This window comes from Megascapheus bottae, chromosome 7 (genome assembly GCF_031878675.1).
Source record: "Megascapheus bottae isolate mThoBot1 chromosome 7, mThoBot2.hap1, whole genome shotgun sequence".
NCBI lineage: Eukaryota > Metazoa > Chordata > Mammalia > Rodentia > Geomyidae > Megascapheus > Megascapheus bottae.
The window spans coordinates 54,899,847-54,916,177 of NC_143515.1; the positions used below are offsets into that span (position 1 = coordinate 54,899,847).

The 16,331-nt window shown below is 37.4% G+C and overlaps 1 protein-coding gene across 1 annotated transcript in view; it reads left to right on the forward strand.

The window, feature by feature from the left end:
• Positions 1 to 16,331, forward strand: part of LOC150060818 (tRNA (32-2'-O)-methyltransferase regulator THADA-like) — a 241,115-nt gene that overhangs the window by 26,850 nt on the left and 197,934 nt on the right. Inside the window, exon 6 of the mRNA XM_090337046.1 lies at positions 4,434 to 4,525. Within this exon, the coding sequence (XP_090193172.1) occupies positions 4,434 to 4,525 (92 nt within the window). The remainder of the gene's footprint in view (positions 1 to 4,433; positions 4,526 to 16,331) is intronic.

Consider the following 16,331-nt stretch of genomic DNA (forward strand, 5'->3'; position numbering starts at 1 on the left):
GGATGTTGTCCCTGAGCTCTTCAGCTCAAGGCTACTGCCCTACCCCTGGGCCTGAGCACTGTCCCAGAGCTCTTCAGCTCAGGGCTACTGCCCTACCCTAAAGCCAAGTCCCACTTCCCATTTTCAAGAGATTAATTGGAGATAATAGTCTCAGGTCCTTTTGTTCCCGGCTGGCTTTGAACCTTGATCCTCAGATCTTAGCCTCCTGAGTAGCTAGGATTACAGGCATGAGTCACCAGCCTGCTATCTTAGTCTACTTTTTAATGATCAACCATGGGGCTTGAAATCAGGGTCTGGACACTGTCCCTGAGCAATTTTTGATCAAGGCTAGAGCTGTAACCACTTTGAGCCACAATGCTACTTCCAGTTTTCTGTTGGTTAATTGGAAACATGTCTCACAGACCTTCCTGCCTGAGCTGGCTTTGAATTATGATCCTCAGATCTCATCGTCTTGAATAGCTAGGATTACAGGCATGAGCAAGCCAGCACATGGCTTTATTCTACTTTTGATTTGGGTTCCACAAATACTTGTATTGATCTGGAAGCAGAACAATTCCTTTTTTGCCAGTCCTGGGCTTGGGCTTAGGGCCTGAGCACTGTCCTTGGACTTTCTCAATCACCACTTCTGGCTTTTTTCTATGTATGTGGTACCTAGGAATTGAACCCGGGTCTTCGTGCATGGTAGGCAAGCACTTTACCACTAGGCCAAACTCCCAGCCCTTGGAACAATTCTTTAGTATTGTGATATGCCTTTCTTTTTTGGATTTGTATATTCAGTACTACAAATATCACCTGCCAAAAGTTGGAAACTCAAATATAGAACATTAAAATGGAACAAGTCAGTGTCCTTTATGATATACTCACTCTCCAGAAACTTTATTTATTTTATTTATTTATTTTTTGTAAGTTGTGGGGCTTGAACTCAGGGCTTGGGTGCTGTCTCTGAGCTCTTCAGCTCAAGGGTAGCACTCTACCACTTTGAGACACAGCTCAAAGGTTTCCTCCAGAAACCTTTTGATTCAATACCGTGTACACTTCGTTAGATTTAAAAAGTAAACTCCTCACTTACATGATTCTTACATGATTCCTGGGCAGAAAACCCATAGATTTTTTGTTTTGCTTTGTTTTCTGTATCATTGTATACTTTAGAATAATGGAGAATATCCTGTGGTTTATAGATGCCTGAATGTCACTTAAAAATCAACAACAAAAGCCTGAGATGGGAACCAGTGGCTCTTGCCTGAAATCCTAGCTACTCAGTAGGTTGAAATCTGAGGATTGTGTTTCAAAGCCAGCCCAGGCAGGAAAGTCTGTGAGACTTATCTCTAATTAGCTCTCAGAAAACTTACAGTTGCATTGTGTCTTAAAATGGTAGGGTGCTAGCCTTGAACAAAAGTGCTCAGGGACAGCACCTAGGCCCTGCATTCAACACCCACCCTACACACACACACACACACACACACACACACACACACACACACACACACACACACACACACACACACACACACACAATCAAAAAACATGCCAAAGGGAAAGGAAAAAAGCAGCGAGATCTGAAGTCTGCCAAATGGAGTATTTGCTAGAAAGGCAAGCTTTCCAATAAGTGATATGCACAGGACATGTCATATCTAAATAGTAAGCCTCTATGTGAGAACCACTCTATTACAGCATAAGCCAAAGGCAGAGACTTCCAAAATGGGAAAAAATTCAGAAGGTTGCCACATCCTGCACAGAAAACTGGACATCTTGTCAGAGACACAGATTTCAGAATTCTGTTTGGAAGTATTACATGATGACTTTTGAGGACATTCTGTTTCCTTTTTGCTTTACAGGAAACAGAGCAATACCTATATATAGTCAGCTCAGTCAGAGGTAAGGAATGTGATTCAATCATCAGGAAAATGAAAGATCATCAAAATGCCAACAATACTTCTATTGTTTTCTTCAACTAATTCCAGATAGTTTTTGGTAAAAAGGATTCACGAGATTAAAACCTAGTGATTTTTCAAACTTTTTGGTCAAACTCAAAGTTTTGGAAATGAGTGAGCTAATTTTTTTTTTTTTAGAAACGAGTAATTTAAGAAGCCTTAAATATAATGTATGTGTCTGCACAACATTTGAAAATGAAAGCATAGAACTGTAGAGCCATCATGGCACCATCCATCTTCATCCTAATGCATTTTCTTTCTTCCCTTTTTTTCATGGTATTTTTATATGTTAATACTCTGTGTGCCCACACACCTCTGTAAAAAGGCTACACACATACACACACTTCGCTGTAATTTTATTTCTTATTTTAAGGTTTGCTGAAAGGAAACTGCCACGGGGTTCTGGCAGAAAAGAGTTTATTAGGGGAAGAGTAAATTGCCAGCCCAGATGAGATGGAGGCAGGCCCACAGAGATAGGGGAGTAGGAAAAGGATAAAAAGAGTAAGGGGCTCATGTTGAGCCAGACTACATAGGGAAAAGGTGGAAGGCAGGACTACAGTGGATGCCATAGTGATCTCAGAACCTGGGGAACCTCTCAATGTCTATGGGAGGGTGACCAGGGTGGTTCAGGAAATGACCTCAGTGGATGAGGAAGTGAGTCTGGGTCTTTTGCTGACTCACATCAGGTGGTTGACAGTCAGGTGATTACTGGCTTCAGGCAGGTGAAGAGGAAGGGTAGAGGGGCTGTTCTCCTAGGCAGACCTAATACTTATAATGCCAGTTTATTAGAAATAAGAATTTTAATGATTGTGTGCCCCGGCTTTCCTTGAACAGTGATTCTCAAACCTCAGTCTCTTCAGTAGTTAGGATTATAGACATCAGTTACCAGCTCCTGGCTTAGAATCTTCCTTTTTAATACTGATTGTGATTAAATCTTTTGCTTCTATTATTGTGTTTATTATACTAGACAAAATAAACATCACAGCTATTATGATTCATATTTTTACTTTAATATATTGTTATGTTGCCTCTCCCTCTGTCTTTCCTCTCCCTCTCTTTCTCCTCCCTATCAATTTTCCTCTCCTTCCCCCTCGTTCATTTGTGTACAACTGCATTGCTGGGGATCAAAGCCAGGCCTCATACATACTAAGCAGATATCATTTACCTTTAGCTACACCTCAGATCTTTTTGTGTTGATGTGATTTGGGGGAAGGGAAGATATCTTTGCCATGTCATCTTAGACTTAGTCGTCTGGGAGCTATTTGAGTAGATTGTGTAAGAAATGATAAAGACCTGAACTTGACAGAGTCTATTGATAAAGTAACAAGATGGATTGATTTGCTGTTTGAGGGGTACTAGGCAGGGTGCAGAATAGGACTCTATTACTGTTTCCTATCTGTAGAATTAACATTTTAGGGGCCAGGAGTTTTACCGAGTGGTAGAGTGCTTGGCTAGCATGCGCGAAGACCTGGGTTCAGTTCCTCAGTACCACACATGTAGAAAAAAGCCAGAAAATGGTGCTGTGGATCAAGTGGTAGAGCTCTAGCCTTGAGAAAGCCCAAGGGCAGTGCTCAGGCCCCTGAGTTCAAACCCCAGGACTGGCCAAAAAAAAAAGAATTAACATTTTAGGATTTTTGAGTGATCAGTGCTGGCTTATCTCTAAAGTCTACTTCTTAGACTGCTGCAGAGAAATGGAGGTCTGGGTTTTGAGAGGAGAGGTTAGTGGTCAATAGGACCAATGTAGTCTGACACTGTTTTGTTTGGCTTCTACCATGGTTTTCCACCCTTTAATTTGTTGCCAACATTTCAAAATAGTGAGAGTTCACATAAAAGACAGTGTTCTGTGATTTTTTTTTTTTTAAGAAGGAAAAGCAGAAGATCTGACAACACTTGTTTTATCCTCCCTATGGCAAAGAGTCAGCTGAAGCTGAATAGTGACTGCATTAGACACAGTCCACTACTAGATCTGTTTCTTATTGTGACAGAATCATTTGATTCTCAATCTTTATGGTGGTTCTTTCAGGAAACTATTTTCTGATCTTGCATTATGACTTTGGATGACCTTTCAGCTTATATTGCTAGTTACCTACTGTACCATTTGAGACACATCCCCAGTCCATTACATGGATTGTTCCAAGTCTTAAAAGTATTTTAAGGTTATCATAGGTAAATCATCACAGGAAATAAATTGGAAGAATGAGGTTTTTCCTTGTAGTCATTGTCAGGAAGGATTATGTAAAACATGAAAACAATGAATAATATTAGAAATATAGGAAGAAGCTGTGTTGTGTATGTATTTGGATTGTACAATTCAATTTAAGAGAAGCTATTGACTAAATTACTTTAAAGGTGTTTTTGGAAGTGGCCTTATTTTATGAAAAAAATGTACTTTCTTTAGTCTAATTGAATAATGGTTTTGAATATATAGTTTAAATATTATAAATATTGATTTTATACCATGAGTATTTCTTAACTTGCATCATGTGTTTATTTTTACATTAGGTGAGAAATTCATCCACACTTCTCTTTAGTTCCTTGATCACAAGAATTTTTGGTGTTAAAAGAGGAAAGGATGAACTTTCCAAAACAAATAGGTAAGTTCCATCTAATGCTTACTTTACTTTTACATGAAACTATATCAGCCAAAAATGATTGTGCTTAATTTGCTAGGTGCTGGTGGCTCATACTTGTAATCCTAGCTTCTCAAGGTACTCAGCTATGAGGATCTAAGTTCCTAGCCTGGGCAGGAAAGTATGTGAGACTCTTACCTCTAGTTAACTACCAAAAAAAGCTAGAAGTAAAGCTGTGGCTCAAGTTGTAGAGTGATAGCTTTGAGCAAAAACAAAACAAAACAAAACCCTTAGGAACAGTGCACAGGCCATGAGTTCAAGGTCCAAGAATAGTACCAGATTAACACAAAAACAAAAAAAATCCATAAAATACTATAGCAAATCAACCCATGTTGCCAAATTTTAAGCCCTTACATCAAATGTTAAGTAAGTCATCCTTTCAAAATACAGCTAGGTAGCAAGGGCTAAAGTGCAGACTTGTTTCTTAGCATGTTAACTAACATTATTTTATTTTTTAAAAAAATTTAATTGTGGGCCGGGAGTTTGGCCTAGTGGTTAAAGTGCTTGCCTAGCATGCATGAAGACCCGGGTTCGATTCCTTGGTACCACATACATAGAAAAAAGCCGGAAGTGGTGCTGAGGCTCAAGTGGTAGAGCTCTAGCCTTGAGAAAGTCCAAGGACAGTGCTCAGGCCCTGAGCTCAAGCCCAGAACTGGCAAAAAAAAAAAAAAATTTAATTGTATTTTATTGTTGGGATAATGTATAGAGGGGTTGCAGTTACATTCGTCAGGTAGTGGGTACATTACTTCTCGAACCATGTAACCCCTTCTCATGTTTTTGTCCCTCTTTCCCTCTCCTTCCCAGTCATCTTGTTATCCCCATTCCCTTCCCTATTTCAAATAAATCAAGAAATAAATAAGTGTATGTACAGTATACTAGTATACAAATTCAGATTCAGTAACATTATGATATTAGCCATAAATGGATAAAAAAAGAGAAAAGAAATAACTTTACATAGTACATTAAGAACAGCAATCACAAAGATAAACCTCTTGTTTTATTAACCTAGAGTTCATTTTGTTTAGTCTCATCCCGTATGACCATATGTACATAGCTTTTGTGACTAAAGTTATTTTCTTTTTCTCTGTATCTTTTTCAAGTATTTCAGAAATGCCCTAACTTACTTTTTCTGATGTGTGTGCCTTTAGTTGGACAGTTGGTGTTTTTGTGATTTTCTTACCAGAATGACTTCTAGATTACTTTTTTGTTGAGCTCTCTTGGGGAAACAGATTTTGGTCATCTAGGAGTAAATAATACTGCCTACTTTTGGTATTTAGTTTACTCTCTTAATTTTTTTATATAATATCAGGAAGAAAGCTTATAGAACCATAGATTTTTTTTCTGCAAGTCCTGTGCCTTGAACTCAGAGCCTAGGCATTGTCCTTGAGTTTTTGTTTTTTTTTTTTGTGGATCATGGGGCTTGAACTTTGGGCCTGGGCGTCGTCTCTGAGCTCTTCATTCTAGGCTACTGCTCTACCCCGAGCCACAGCCCCACTTCCTGTTTTTTCTAGTGATTAATTGGAGATTAGAGTCTTACATTCTTTAATACATGGGTTGGTTTTGAAATGTGATCTTCAGATCTCAGCCTCCTGAATAGCTAGGATCACAGACGTGAGCCACAACACTCGGCTTGTCCTTGAGTCAGTGCTCTACCACTTGTGCCACAGCATAACTTCTAGCTTTTTCTGGGTATGTGGTACCAAGGAATCGAAACCAGGGTTTTGTGCATGCTAGGCAAGCACTCTACTGCACGGTTACACTCCCAGCCAATTATGAATATTTTTTAATATATAATGCAACAATTTTTTTTTTTTTTTTTTTTTTTTTTTTGCCAGTCCTGGGTTTGGACTCAGGTCTTGAGCACTGTCCTTGGCCTTTCTCAAGGCTAGCACTCTACCACTTGAGCCTCAGCATCACTTCCGGCTTTTTGCTATGTATGTGGTACCGAGGAATCGAACCTGGGTCTTCCTGCATGCTAGGCAAGCACTCTACCACTAGGCCAAACTCCTGGCCCATAACAAATGTTTATTCCTAATGAAGTTTTGAATAATTTTTCCTAAGCATTTGCAGGTCAGTGGGTTTGCAGTTGTTAACACTAGATGTCACTGTTGCTGCATGTTTAATTTAACTTTGGGCTTCAGTTTGGTCTAAAGATCTTTGTCCTGGGGTTGGGAGTTTGGTGTAGTTGGTTAAGAGTGTTTGCCTAGCATGCACGAAGAGCTGGGTTCAATTCCTCAGTACCACATACATAGAAAAAGCTGGAAGTGGTGCTGTGGCTCAAGAGGCAGGGTGCCAGCCTTGAGTAAAGCCCAAGGACAGTGCTCAGGCCCTGAGTTCAAGCTCCACAACTAGCAAAAAAAAAAGAAAAAGAAAAAGATCTTTCTCCTGAGACCGAGATAAAAAATTTGGACCCAGTTTCTCTCCTGCATAAAAAAGTTTTCATGCTTCACATTTAGGTTTAGGCTTTTGTTTATTAGAATGCATTTTTGTTTTTAATTGGTTGTGGGGCTTGAACTCTTGGCCTGGGCTGTCTCTGAGCTCTTCAGCTTAAGGCTACCTCCCTCCCCTTTGAGCCAAAGCACCACTTCCAGTGGTTTTCTAGTGGTTAATTTGCAATAAGAGTCTCGTGGACTGGCTTTGGGCTGGCTTTGAACCTCAAGTATCAGATCTCAGCCTCCTGAGTATCTAGGATTACAGGCGTAAGCCACCGGCACCCAGCTTTAGAATACGTTTTTATGTGATGGATATAACCGTTAGGAATTAAAAAATAACATGAAATAATTATATGATAAGCTTGCAGTAATTTTAGTTAATCCCACTGTGTTAATTCTGAATTGTCATTTAAATAGCTACTTATTACTGTGTAACATTCACCAAATATCTTACAGGAAGGTAACTGGCTTTAGGTATAAATCCTCTGAGTATATACAGGAAATACCATGGAGTTTTTCTTCTTTTAGACTGAACATAGTTTTAAAACAAAACATTACTTCTTAAGAAGGATGATAATTTCTTCCTCACAGTAACTTAAAATTACTATTTGTTTTTCTTTTGTACATATTCTTAATAATTTTATAATGTGCTAAGGTTTAAAATACTTGGGGCATGCTATAAGGCTGTGATAAAAAGTAATATAAATAAAATATTAGATTGTCAAACAAATAAAACTAGTATTTGAAGCTGACTTGAAAATGAAGGTGTGTTTTTCTCTTCTTTGTTTATGGTTTGTTTGTGTTTTGTTGTTTGAAATAGATTTTTGCTAGATAGTCCAAGTTGGCCTCATACTTGTGCTCCAATAACAGATGTATGCCACCACATCTTTCTTCTCTTTTAATTTTATGAAGTGATTACATATATAAAAAATGAACAGATTTATTTCATTTAGATTGTATCTGAAAGATAGTAGTGTTGTAGGGCAATGTTTCTTTTTGTCAAAAAGATACAAATCTAAACCCAAACTCTAGATATTCTGTTTCTCTGTCTCTTGTCTGCCTCTGTCCCTCCCTCCCTCCCTCTCTGTCTCTCTGTCTCTGTCTCTGTCTGTCTCTCTCTCTCTCACACACACACACACACACACACACACACACACACACACACACACAGAGCTCCTTTAGAAATTATTTTACTGGGTTTGGGGATTTAGTCAGTCAAGAGCATTTGCCTAGCAAGTACTAGCAAGTACAAGTCCCTGAGTTTGTTCCTTAGCTGGGGCAGCAGAGGCAGGGGTGGGGGTGGGGTGATTCAGAGAAATTCATTTACTGCTGGGTGCCTGAAATCCTACCTATTCAGGAGGCTTTGAGCTGAAGATTGAGGTTTGAAGATAGCTAGGGCAGGAAAATACATGAGACTTATTTCCAATTAACTACTCAAAAAAAGGAAGTGGCTCTGTGGCTCAAGTGGTAGAACATAAGTCTTGCTTACAAAGAGACTCAGGGACAATACCTAGGACTAGAGTTCAAGCCCCCCAACTGGAAGGGGGAAAAAAAAACGGAAGTAAGGCTGTGGTTCAAGTGATAGAGCACTAGAATACTAGCCTTGAACAAGAAAGCTAAGGGACCATATTCAGGCCCTGAATTCAAACCCCAGGACTAGCACTCAAACACACACACACACACACACACTCGATTTTATTTTAAATAAGACATTACAAAATGACAGCTTTCCTAGAAATAAGGAAGTAGAACGTATAATTTCTTGAATAAAATTAAAAAGTAAAACAAAGGAAACAGAATGCTATTAATTTATTTAGATTCTATAAACATACTTGGTAAGAGTTCTTATTTCAGCAATATGAAGATTAATATGTGCCATTATTTACATAGGTTGCTGTTTCTTTTTTAATCTTAGAAAAATATATTTCGTGGCAGCATATATTAGATTTTCTGTGTAAAACTTACTTTCTTAAATTTGCAATCGTTTGTGACAATTCTTCTGCTTTTGTGGTTTACTTATTTATGCCACTTTATTGAAATACTAAATCCCTAAGGGTAAAAACATTTCCATCTTTTGTATATATAATGAACACTTTAAGAATGCTAGAAATGATGGCTTGAAGATTAGTTACTTAATGATGGAATAATTAACTTAAGGTGGTGACACTTCACAGAACAGTTAAGTTTGCTGTCACAACTGCAGATTGTCTTGCATACAATGTTGCAAATGTATGCTTTTAATCAGAAAGGAACTGTACTTAAAAAGAACATGTGTCTTTTCCATCTACTGGGAAAAAAATAACTATCTTGTAATAAACAAACTGTTTCTAGGCATTTTGCTGCCACTGGAGATGACCCTGATAGGCTCATTATCTACTATGCGCTTCAATTTCTCCCATCTATGTGTCAGGAACAATAAGATCTAGACCCATCCCTATGGGATTATTGTGAACATAAAACAAACTATCAGATGTTTATTTTCTACTCCTAAGCAATTAGAGATATGGTGTGGTATTTCTTTCTGCTAATGTTTCTGATATTGTACTCAATCCATTTGTCTTAGCATTAGACTGTATTTTCTTTGGACAATGTCAGAGTTAGTATCTTAAATTTTTTATGTACCTGTTGCCTTGCATATAATGTTTGGTATATAGGAGGCACATGGACATATTTGCTTCATGAATATTCAAATTGTTACTAGTGAGGGAGTAAGAAATCTGATTACTGTTTCTGCCTTTGTTCACTTGTTGTATGATAACCAACTGAGAAAAGTTACTGAAACAAGTCTTCTCTGTAATGTAGAAAGTTTGGACTAGATTTGGATCTCCAAAATACCAAGCTCAAAATATGTCACTAGAATAACAAATTTGGTAAAGCGCAGTATTTCCCTCTTCTGACATTGAAACCTTTTTAGTAGGAATTAAGGAGTCCCTTTATAGACCGGAAGTTTGTCCTAGTGGTAGAGTGTTTGCCTAGAATTCATGAAGACCATGTTTCCATTCCTCTGTACCACATACTTAGAAAAAAGCCAGAATGGGTGCTGTGGCTCAAATGGTAGAGCTCTATCTTTGAGAAAGCCCAAGGACAGTGCTTAGGCCCTGAGTTCAAGCCCTGGACTGGCAAAAAAAGAAAAAAAAAAGTTCCCCTTACATATATAAAGGAATGAACAGTCTACCTCCCTCTTTGTAAGTATATATTCAAAAATGAATTCACATAGTTTTAAAGACTTGAAGACTTTAAACACTAAAACTACTATAGGAAAACATCATTAAAACACTTAAAAGATATAGGCATAAGCAATGACTTTCTGAATAGGATTCCTATTGTTCAGGAAATAAAAATAAGAATTGATAAATAGGATTGCATCAAATTCTACTGCTGCATGTCCAAAGGAAACACCAGAATGGAGAGGCAACTCATAGAATGGTAGAAAAACCTTTGCAGAATGTTCTTTGGACAAAGAACTAATATCTAGACTTCATAAAGAGCTTAAAAAAAAAAAACCCTAAATACCTAAAGAACAAACAGTCCATTTAAGGAATGAGTAAATAGTTCTCAAAAAAAGTACAAATGGCAAATAAATACATGAAGACTTTGAACATCTTTAGCCATAAAAGAAATGTAAATCCAAATGACACTGGTATTTCATCTCATCCTTGTCAGAATGATCAAGAAAATAATGACAAACTCTGGTGAAGATATGGGGAAAGAAAGGTCCCTTAAGCACAGTTGGTGAGAATGTAAGTTAGTGCAGCTACTATGAAAATCAGTATGGAACTACCATGTATTTCTACTATAACACTATTGAGCATATTGCTGAAAGAATGTAAGTCAACATAAAATAGAAGTACTTGACCATTTAGATTTATTGAAGCACTATTTATAATAGCTAAGTTATAAAATCAAAATCAGCCAAGATACCCCCAAACCAATGAAGTGACATATATTATATACAAATATGTTCATATATATTCATATATAATATCAGTTATAAAGAAAAATGAAATTATGTTGTTTGCAGGAAAATGAATATACTTTAAGGTTATATTGAGCAAGATAAGCTTAGAAAGCCAGATACATGGGGGAGTGTTGATCATAAGTGGAATCAAGACACAATTACAAAAGGAAAACTTTCGTATTTTTTAATTCTTAAGTAATTGCAAGAAAAAAGGGGAACTTTTGGGGTTTGGAATCTGTAAGAGGAGGGAGTGAAAAAGGACAGGATGATAAGATTGAATGTACTCTAAGTACATGAAGTAGCACAAAGAAATCTACTAAACGTCTTTGAAAAGCAACAAAGGAGAAAAGGGGTTAAGAAAGTAATAGAGGTAACGAATTTTTTCAAAGTGTACATACATATGTATGTACAATTAGTCTTTGTTAATAACATTTACAAAAGGATGTAGAGTATTTTTGTAATGATTGAACTTTTGAGCCATTGGTCTTATTCTAGGTGTAGCCTTTGAATTATGAAGAATTAAAAAACACATTTTACTTGTATACTCTCCTTTTATTTGTATGTAGCCCAGGCTGGCTGGAACTCTCGCCTCAGTTTTCCAAATGCTAGTATCGCAGGTATGTTCCATCCTGCCTGGTACTTAGGTATTTTAAAATAATGTTATTCTATTTTTTTTTTTTTATTTGTCAGTCCTGTGACCTGACCTCAAGGCCTGGACACTGCCCCTGAGCTTCTTTTGCTGAAGTCAAATACTCTACCATGTGAGGCACAGTTTTACTCCTGGCCTTTTCTGTTTATGTGGTGCTGAGAATCGAACCCAGGGCTTTATGCGTGCTAGGCAAGCACTCTACCATTAAGCCACATTCCCAGTCCTCCATTTAATTTTTAAAAGCTCCTTTCTTTCCTATTTATTGCCATGTAACTGACTTGACCTGACAGAATGAGTAATTGAGCATCTGTAAAATAAGAGCCGGCACAAATCTGCGATCTGGGGAATAGGCTGTACTTGCACAGTAGCCTTCACCAGCCTACCAACAGACTTGCCTTGCTAGCATTACTATTTAACTGGATCTTTCTCTTAACATTCAACAGGCTAGTCACAGATACATGGCAAGTGTCAATAAGTAGGAGCCTAAAAAGCTTTACTTTTGTCTGCTTCACGAGGAAGTAGTCATACCGTGCACTCTATGTACAGAGCTACAGTGTGCTTTTTTTTTAAAAAAATTTTTTTTCCATGTTTGGTGCCAAGTTATGGCAGGCACTTAGCATGAACTCATTGTCAAGATGTGAGGATAATTGAGGGATAGAACTGCTACATTATCCAAGGAGCATTCCAGTTCAGCTGGGGAGATGAAAATTGTTACTGGGAATTAGAAGAGGACAGAACATACCACATACAAGTACCACACGGTGTGATATGGGCCATGAAGGCCATACAAATTGATAAATGGAAGAAAGGAACTGAATATTTGAGAAGTAAAGCTCCTTTAAAATCATAGAGGATGAGTAGACTTGGGATACATGTGAACAGATTTAAAAGGAGAAACAGTAATAATCTTGTTTATTATGTTGTTATGTGCAGAGGTTGGCTTAGTACCATTTAAGAACACAACGTGTTTGTGAAAGCATTATTAGGTACAAATAAAATTTTCACTGATAACTTTAGAGATGTTAAAATTATTTTATTTTCCTACAGATAAATGACAGAATTATTTTTAATATTTTTGAATTTTTGTTATTAGTTCTTCACATCTTCATGTTGCACATTTGGGAGAATCCTCCCAGGAGAGGCTAACCCTATCCAGCATCCTGCCTCTAGGCAGATTTTGAATCAGTTTACAGACAAACTGGCTTGAAATGAGAATTTTCTTTGTAGCCAGAATAACATGAATTTTCATCTTTTTTACTGGACATGCATTTGTTCTATTTTCAGTCTAGGCTAGATGCTCTAAGTATTGGGATGCAGAGAAGAATCACAAATACTGTGTCCTTGGAGAACTGACAGTCCTCAATATGGCAATTGGCTGTTTTGCTGGAGTCTATTTCAGCTGGAAATTGAAGGAAAGTAGTAGGTCTGGAGGTCATGTGTGATGGGGGCCAGTTGCCTGTTCTATTCTTGGCATCTTTTCTGTGTCTGAGATATCCTTAATGTGAGGGAGACAGTATCCTCATCTCCTAGGGGCTGTTGACTAAGGCAGAAAGTGGCATCATGAGAACACAAATCACTTCCTTGTGCAGAGAACCCACTAACACAGAAAGCTCTTAGGAGTTGTAAGTCATTTCTGTATAGATTTTTACTTTGTTAGGCTGTGGGTAATGAGCTATTTCACCCAGTGTTTGATTATATTATTAATAGTTTGATTATATCACGAATACGGATTATGTAGTTTTTGGCCATGGGTTTTTTTGGGGTTTTTTGCCGTTACTTGGTTGTGTTTTTTGTTTTTTTGTTTTTGTTTTTTGCCAGTCCTGAGGCTTGAACTCAAGGCCTGGGCACTGTCAGTGGGCTTTCTCAAGGCTAGTGCTCTACCACTTGAGCCACCACACCATTTCCTGCTTTGTAATGTGGTACTGAGGACTTGAACCCAGGGCTTTGTGCATATGAGGCAAGCACTCTACTATGCTATGCTCCTGAACCCTGTTTTTTGTTTTGTTTTGTTTTTTAAAATTTAATTTTATTGTTTGGTGATATATAGTTACTTGGTTTTTGTTTTTTTTTTAACTTGGTGACTCCCTCCCCCAGTTTTCATCCAGATAAAGATAAAGAAAAATACCTTAAGGTTTCCTGTGTTATACTGTGGAACCAGTAAGCAGTGAGGTAGAAATCTTGATTTTATTGTTGGCAAGCAGGGAATTAATTAAATTTACCATGTTTATAACTACCTCTGTAAAACTTTTGTGTTTAATGCTATGGGAAGATTTGGGGTTTTTAAAAACTTCTTTCCTAAAATATGATTTCTTTTAGACTTACCCTAATGTTTTTTAGTCTATGTATTTATTTTCTTTCTTTTTTTTTTTTTTTTTGTGGGTTCATGGGGTTTGAACTTGGCCTGGGCGCTGTCCCTGAGCTCTTCAGCTCAAGGCTAGTGCCCTTCCCCTAGGCCTGGGTATTGTCCCGGAGCTCTTCAGCTCAAGGCTACCACCCTACCCTTGAGCCAAGCCCCACTTTTTTTTTTTTCCCCTGGAGGTTAATTGGAAAGCAGAGTCTCAGGTCCATTTGTGCCAGGGCTGGCTTTGACCGTTGATCCTTAGATCTCAACCTCCTGAGTAGCTAGGATTATAGCCTATGTATTTTCAAGTCAGATCTTTAAAATAAGACTAACATTTATTCTTCGCTTTTATACTTGAAAGAATATAAGAAATTGGCTGGGAGTTTGGCTTAGTGGTAGAGTGCTTGCCTAGCGAGCACAAAGACCCAGGTTTGATGACTTGGTACCACCTACATAGGAAAAAAAAGTGGTGCTGTGGCTCAAGTGGTAGAGCACTAGCCTTGAGAAAGCCTAAGGATGGTGCTCAGGTTCTGAGTTCAAGCCCCGAAACTGGACTTCCACCCCCTACCCAAAACACACACATACACATACACACACACACACACACACACACACACACACACACACACACACACGCGCGCGCGTGCGCGCGCACGCTCACGTGTATCAAATTGTCTAATCCTGCTCTCATCTTGCAGATGAAAATTGAGGTACAGAAAAGTTAAGTGATTTTGCTCAAGTCCATAAACTACTGCTGATTATTTTTCATAGTTTAATGTATTAGTTGATTATTTAGAAATGAAGTTTCTACTAGTGGTTTTACTAGTTCAGATTCAAATGATCCTAATACAGAATATGGAGAGAAATTTTACTTGTCTCAAAATTTTAAATATTATGCATGATTTAAAATGAAGAGCATTGAAGTTTTAATATGGTCTGAAGATATTTTTCATGTTTCCCGTAGATATTAGAACATTCAATGTAGAGATAGAAGCAAAATATAAGTCTTATGTAACTCTTGTTCAGAAGTTTTTAAAATAAAATTAAGTATATACAGACTAATTGGTCTTACCAGGTCATTTCATGTTTCAAGTTTTGTCCATTCTTAGGTTTATGGATTATAGGTAGGAAAAACTCAAATACAATTTTTAACTAAAAAGTAGCTCTTAAAAAGAAGTTTGTTCAGGAACTTGAAGTGGGAATTAGTCATTGTGTTCTTAAATATTGACTCTAGCATGGACCAAATAATCTCTGTTCTTAAGTGCTGCTTTTGGCCATTGCCTTTTTTAATAACCAAGGCATTGTTGCTTTAGTTTGAGCATGTTCTATGGAATTTTGGCAATTATGCATCCTCTTTTTGCATCTTAGGTAAAGCATGAGTAAATATTATTTTCTTAGTTTTGGTATTTTTGTAGCTTATCTTTTGTATGAACCAGACTAATATAATGTAATACCAGGATTACATAATTCATCAGGTTTGCTTCCAAGACTATGAGATAAATTCTTCATTTTCCAGTGGGTTTACAAGCAGTATTTTTTTTTCTCATTCACTACATATAGAGAAATACCATATAGCTATTTTCCAAATGAGAAGATGGCGTTAAAGAGATTAAAATTAGAAGGAATAGTTTCTTTGGAACTTTGACAGTATTTTCTTTTATTCAGAACTTAGTCTTTGTAACTATTAGTTTTAGTAATTGTATTTTTTTTTAATTCCAGGAATTTTCAACTATTGTTGTCACATAGTCAACTCTTAAAACAATATATAACTGATAAAGTTGTTCCATTGCTTTTTATTAAAGAATTTATTAACATTGATTTTACATCATATTTCAAATGACATGTTTAACAAGTAAGTATTCAAGAAGGGAATCTATACACAGTCACTGGCACTTAGATTTTTTTTTTTTTGCCAGTCCTGGGCTTGAGCTCAGGGCCTGAGCACTGTCCTTGGACTTTCTCTAGGCTAGAGCTCTACCACTTGAGTCTCAGCACCACTTCCGGCTTTTTTCTATGTATATGGTACCGAGGAATCGAACCCGGGTCTTCATGCATGCTAGGCAAGCACTTTAACCACTAGGCCAAACTCCCGGTCCTGGCACTTAGATTTTAGAACATAATTAAAATTAGTCTGAGGGTTTGTATGTCATAGATACATACTAATCTATATAATAAAGCATTATGTCTGTAGAGTCAAATTTTTATGTCTATGTAGTTTATATTTCCAATACCATGTCCATAGCATTGGGTATGCAAATATTGAGTCCTCGCTTTTGTACTGTTTGGATCTAATAGCCACATATTAAGGATGCCATGTGCCTTTTGTTCCTTTGGTCTTGACTTGTCTCATTCAACATGATTCACTCTAGATTCATCCACTTCCCTGGGAA